Raw genomic sequence first — 6,000 nt, 5'->3', positions numbered from 1 at the left:
TATATATATATATAATGTGTCTGTGTGTGTGTATGTTGCATATATCTAATAGAAAAAGGATTTTCTTTTTAAAAATTCGGATGAATCAATAAACAGATGAATTGATCATTAAAATAATTGTTAGTTGCAACCCTAAAGGAATGTTATTTATTTATTTTTTTTACTTCCTTACCCTTCACAACAAGAGTCGTTCCCAGTCCGACATGCTGAGCGCCAGGTGCCGGTTCTCCCCACGTCGTGGCGGCACAGAAGTAAATCCCGCTGTCGTTGGCGTTCAGGGACATAATTTGTAAAGTGGCCCCGTGTAAGATGTACTTGTGATGGTTGTGTGCCAAGTTAAGACGGCCGTGCGATCTGCGCTCAAAAGCGAACCACCTGTAGTGGAGCCTTTCGGATGAGCAGTTGGGGCGGACGCTGCACTGGATCACGGCGTCTTGTCCAAGTTCGCGCCAAATGACGCGCCTTGGCTGTAACAGGCAGCCGTCGGGTTGTGCCATTCCTGATGGAATACATGGACACATTCAAATACGGTCAGCAGAAGAGATAAGTGTGTATGTGTGTAAAGGTCAAGCCCATACCTTTTGGTGGCAAACAGGTGAGAGAAATGAGAGAAAGCCAAAACAATGGCACCATGTTGGTGGACTAACAGTGAATGATCTCATGATAGTGTGAACCAGGCGATGGAAATGGTAAATTCCACTTACTCAACACCGCTGGCTTCCTTCCTCTTTCCTCCCAGGCAGCATGTCTTTGCAACATAACTGACATGATGCTGGAACGCACTGCCCAAATGTAATGGGTAAATTCATTCACCTGTTCTTGGAAGGTAGAAGAAGGGATTGCCCAATTAACAGTCAAATATATTTTATTTCCTAATATGGAATGTGGAAAAAAAATTGCAAACAATTGTATCGCAAATCAATTTTCCCCAGTGAAATGACTAGAAATGACATTAATCTCTTCAGGCTCCTGCAAAAAAGATTTTGTAATGTAGTGTACTTTATAAAAACAAAACATAAATTTCAAATATAATGTAAAGAATCAAATGGTTTGTTCATCAGAATTCATTGTGACGGTATGGCTCCTTCTGCTGTGCACGCCTTGGCCACTTGGGGGCAATATGATACAGATACAGTACATCCAAAGAAGAGTTTCACAACTAAACTCCGGAAACTGTGCAGAGATTGGTCCTATTTTGCAAAGCATAAAGAAAATATAACTTTGAATATAGTTAGATTGTCTGTTTTGTGTTCGCTTAAAAGGTCATAACATCCCTACACTGGTGTGCTTCATTATCCCTCCTATGACATTTTGCAGTATTTGTTAGCATGACCAGTAAGCTAATTGGACTTTCCTAAGGCAAAGCTTCATGATTGTTTTAAGTACCTAATGTGTAATTCTCATTGATTTTGAAGTGAGTTGTGTTGAGTTCACAGCGGAATGACGGATCGTATCTCGACAAACGTATATATCGGCACGAGTATGACCTTTACTTGAAGACTTAAATTTGAATTGACTACATGTTAACTAATTAAGTCATGTGTATGGAATATTTATCCAACCATCCATTTTCTGATCTGCTTATCCTCACAAGAGTCACACGGCATTGCCGGAGCCTAACCCAGCTGTCTTTTGGCAGTAGGCGGGGGACACCCTGAACTGGTTGCCAGCCAATCGCAGGGCACACATAGACCAACAACCATTTGCGCTCACAATCACACCTAGGGACAGGACAATGTTGTTGTTTTTTTTCTCTAGTTCTTCGGAATGTGATTGTAATGACAGAAAAATATATTTAAAAAAAAACTTTCTGAAAAAAATATTTAATGAAACTGAAAATTCAAAAAAACTGTATCCAAAACAATAAAACCGTTTTCGAATGAAATTCGCTCCCGTACTAAAAGGGGAGATATTTTACTTTCATTTCAGTTTGACCGGTCCCTGGTCCCACCCGGGTGTCATGTCACTCACTCAGTTCCTGGGCGTCGCTTGTTGCCTTGTCAGTCAAACTTCCTGTCCAATCGCAAATCGTTTTCGTGTTGTGTTTACGCCCCCTTCCACGTCGACCTGCACACTCGCCATATTCTCAAGCCGGAGTGCACCGCGCGAGCCGTTTGCTTGTTCAGCGAAACGGTACAATTCGGGCTAGCCAGAGGTCACAAAAGGAGACTGTCGACTTTTTAGAGGAGGAAGTCAATTGAAGTTGACGTTTCGGCCGTAAACTTTGCCACCATGAACGTGTTCCGCCTGACAGGAGACCTTTCTCACTTGGCAGCCATCATCATCCTGCTCCTGAAGATATGGAAAAGCAGGTCCTGTGCAGGTGAGTTCAAACCACATTGGATCCATCTTTTATATCATGAAAAGTAGCATATTGATCAGGTGCAGGTGAAAAGGGATCACCTACTTGATTCGCTTGTTGAGCTAGCTGCTAACTAAGCTAGTGACCCACCATTCATTCATGTGAGGAAATGACTCGCACGCTCGACGTGCACAATTGATAATAACATCATCACAAAAACTGGACATTAACTTTAATCATTGTTTTAGTGATGTTAATGTACATGTACTTTATATATTGATTAATAAGCGTTGAACTCGCTGGAGTAAACAATTTTGCTAACCCGCGATTGCTACGTGGCTACTATTTTCATCTTTTTTGAAGTCGAATGTATACATAATGGCATAAGTTACAGGTCTACACTTTCTAATATTGCATCTTATGCTGCTGTTTTTTTTTTCTTTAATAACATTCTCTACACACGCCTATCGTTTGAGGTTCGATGTTCGATTTTTTTGTCTGGCGTCTGACGTGGCGCTCTCGAAGGCGCTACGGAAGTAGCTAGCAGGCTAGCCTAACACGCCACCTCGCTCTTTACGTTGTCAATAAACGAACGACGTTGATTTCTCATCAGTCAGAGACGTTCACAACAAAGTGTGCTGTTTGGTTGCACCATAACAGATAATTATTGTTGAAAATGGGCTTCTGATTTCTGACCTGACAAGTGAAAAAGTTTTGTCTAGTAACAGCGAGTAGGAGCTACTTGTCAATCTTTTTTTTTCTTTTTCCAAATTCACCATTTAGGTGGACATTTTAAAAGAGAGAACCTAAAGTCGTTTATTTTAAAGAAGTCTCACAATATATCGTCGAACATACAGCATAATTGCCCAAGTCGTTTTTCAATCTTCAAAACACCAATTTTAGAACTCACGTTGGTCTTTTTTTAAATTGGCTCTTTTTCCTTTCGCTTACTTACCCATTTTGAGATTTTTGTTTATCTATCTATCTATCTATCTATCTATCTATCTATCTATCTATACATACCTAAATAACTAAAAAATGTTTTTTCTCGTCTTCCAAAATATTGAAAAATGACCCAGACAATTAATTATGACATGTGGCCGACGATATACAAAACCCAGTGGATTTATTTATTGTGTTATTACTTTTTGGAAGGTAGGTGTCTTATCAGCATCCCTCTTCTGGTAACCCTGACCATTTTTGGCTTCAGGTGGGTCCTTTTAACAAAGGGTGACACCACGATACATGCCAACACCAGAGACACGTTAAGGCATGAAACCTCACCCTTGCTCCATTTGAAGCACCTTTTCAAAGCATGATGAGCCAAAATCAAGATCCACGAAAGGATGCACTGAAGAGTCTGAATTATGGTCATTATGACATCCCTAATTCCATGAGGTGGCACTGCTCATTAAGTGGTTTTTTGAATGGTGTTTCCAATCACTGCAGTTAACTCTTGTCTTACCATGTACATGATAGTCAACATCATTGTGCTTGTTTGCGAAGGTATCTCTGGAAAGAGTCAAATCCTCTTTGCGATTGTGTTCACGACACGCTACTTGGACCTGCTCACCTCCTTCATCTCGCTCTACAACACGTGCATGAAGGTAAGGCGCACAAACGGTCCGTTTCATATTGTTTGCAAACAATGGGCGGCAGGTAGAAAGTGACTGAGTACTGCTGATGTGAACAGGAAACAATGACAAAAAACTGTTTTGTTTCCTGGTTTCCAGCAATCTAGGCTAAGGTGTGCCAGCGTGCACTAGAGCTAATTCTACGCTTCGCCTCTCTAGGTGATCTACATCGGCTGCGCGTACGCCACCGTCTACCTGATCTACGCCAAGTTCCGGGCCACCTATGACGGCAATCACGACAGCTTCAGGGTGGAGTTCCTGGTGGTCCCTGTCGGGGGTCTGTCTGTGCTCATCAATCATGACTTTTCCCCCCTTGAGGTGTGTTTCAGTGGGAGTGCAATACAGTTTTTGTTTTTTTTAATATGTAAATATAACAACTCATCTGCAGAATAAATTGTATATTTGGGGGCGCTAATATAACACTACTTTAATATTAGACAGTGCTTTGGCCTGAACATGAAACCAGCAAATATCAGAGGATCGGTTCCCCTCCAACAATGACAATCTGAGAATAGTGAATCGCAAGTGTGCGTGGAACACATGTATCTCTATGGGTGTTATGTGTGTGTTTTCAGATCCTGTGGACGTTCTCCATCTACTTGGAGTCAGTGGCCATCCTGCCGCAGCTCTTCATGATCAGCAAGACGGGCGAGGCAGAGACCATCACCACCCACTACCTGTTCTGCCTGGGCCTGTACCGAGCCCTCTACCTCTTCAACTGGATCTGGCGCTTCTACTTCGAGGGCTTCTTTGACATGATTGCCATCGTCGCCGGCGTGGTCCAGACGGTCCTCTACTGCGACTTCTTCTACCTTTATGTCACCAAAGGTTGGTTTTCCCGCCCTTACCGCCTCCATTGTTAATAAGTGCATCACTGACAAAAAGTCACTCAGAAAATAATGACAATAATTTCCTCATACGTTATATCTTGGGGAACATACATGCCCGGAAAGACGCTGGCTGTTTGCCATTATGTTCTGAAGCGGACATTTTGTACCTTTCCAGAGTCCCTCATAGACAAACTGGAGATTTTGTCCGACAGTTATCAAATTTGATTGACATCTAGAGCCTATTCCAGGCTCATTTTGACAATTTCCAGGGGTCCTTCAAAAATGAACTTCTCCAACTGGAATATTTTTTTTAAATTCAGCCCCTGAAGCCAGTAGTCCGAGTGGACTATGTTTTGTGCCTCCATTGTTGAGGCGTCTGATTGGAGCTGTGGCCGTTGAAGTGGTCAGTGCCCGTCATGGAGGCAATCCCCAAACCCGCTGGTGGAGTCCGATGGTAAGAGATGTGATCAAGCTGAAGAAAGAGTCCTATCGGGCCTTTTTGACCTGTGGACTCCAGAGTCCGGAATAATGTGCATAAGTGCTCCTACAAAAATAACACATTACAATGTGAGCAATGTTACTCATCAACACACCGAGTGGTGTGGTTTACTGATTTTGTTCTGCCTAGGCTCTCATGCAAAAACGATTGCTCAAAGGCGCTTGGACCCCCCCGTACATTGTGTAAACTTCCAATATTTTAGCTGCTATTTACCATGCTTGGCCACGAGGTGGTACTGTGTGACAAAAAATTCAAAATGACAAGTGTAAAAATGGCAACATTGACATCTACTGGCAGAAGTACAGAACCTTTTTTTTTCACAACAGGTACAATGCAATGCATCTTTATGTTGCAGTTTCACAACAGCTGCAGCTGAAACAAATGGCTTTATAGGACAGTCAATTTGTTTTAAAGTGCAATGTATTTAATCATAAGTTAGGGACATTTTATTTAATAATTGGTTAATAATTGTCATTAAATTAGTTCTGGCTAATATCAAAAATACAGTGCATGAATTGCAGTATTTGTGAAAGTAATTTATTATTGTAATATGTTCAAACTGAAACAAGTGTGTGTAATGTTAAAATATTTGCTTTCAAAATCAAATATTTGACATAATTTACTTTTTCCACCCTTTTTATTTATTTAATTTCCCCCCACCTTATATATATATATAATGTGTCTGTGTGTGTGTATGTTGCATATATCTAATAGAAAAAGGATTTTCTTTTTAAA

General features: G+C 41.2%; 2 protein-coding genes across 2 annotated transcripts in view; one reads left to right on the top strand and one right to left on the bottom strand.

Moving 5' to 3' along the window:
- The window catches only part of si:ch211-139g16.8 (uncharacterized), a 4,262-nt gene extending 3,566 nt beyond the window's left edge, over window positions 1-696 (bottom strand). The window contains exons 1-2 of the mRNA XM_019868509.1: window positions 579-696; window positions 173-499 (exon numbers count right to left, since the gene is read on the bottom strand). Coding sequence (XP_019724068.1) covers window positions 173-499; window positions 579-633 — 382 coding nt within the window. The 5' untranslated portion in view covers window positions 634-696. The remainder of the gene's footprint in view (window positions 1-172; window positions 500-578) is intronic.
- A 1,354-nt stretch (window positions 697-2,050) lies between these two features.
- Window positions 2,051-4,816, top strand: LOC109514955 (ER lumen protein-retaining receptor 2-like). Its single transcript, XM_019868431.1, has 4 exons — window positions 2,051-2,323; window positions 3,809-3,909; window positions 4,096-4,254; window positions 4,512-4,816. Exons 1-4 carry the CDS (start codon window positions 2,233-2,235, stop codon window positions 4,797-4,799), a joined length of 639 nt encoding a protein of 212 aa, XP_019723990.1. The 5' UTR covers window positions 2,051-2,232; the 3' UTR covers window positions 4,800-4,816.
- The last annotated feature ends 1,184 nt before the right edge of the window (window positions 4,817-6,000 follow it).

Source organism: Hippocampus comes, unplaced genomic scaffold (genome assembly GCF_001891065.2).
Source record: "Hippocampus comes isolate QL1 unplaced genomic scaffold, H_comes_QL1_v1.1 scaffold98, whole genome shotgun sequence".
NCBI lineage: Eukaryota > Metazoa > Chordata > Actinopteri > Syngnathiformes > Syngnathidae > Hippocampus > Hippocampus comes.
Note: the sequence above shows the minus strand (reverse complement) of the source record. Positions and strands in the feature narration are given on the sequence as shown.

Bases quoted from the DNA above. Each gene is read 5' to 3' on its own strand.
- LOC109514955 (XM_019868431.1), top strand. From the start codon at position 2,233: ATGAACGTGTTCCGCCTGACAGGAGACCTTTCTCACTTGGCAGCCATC. The intron at 2,324-3,808 runs GTGAGTTCAAAC...TTGTTTGCGAAG, and splicing joins GAAAAGCAGGTCCTGTGCAG to GTATCTCTGGAAAGAGTCAA. The intron at 3,910-4,095 runs GTAAGGCGCACA...TCGCCTCTCTAG, and splicing joins TCTACAACACGTGCATGAAG to GTGATCTACATCGGCTGCGC.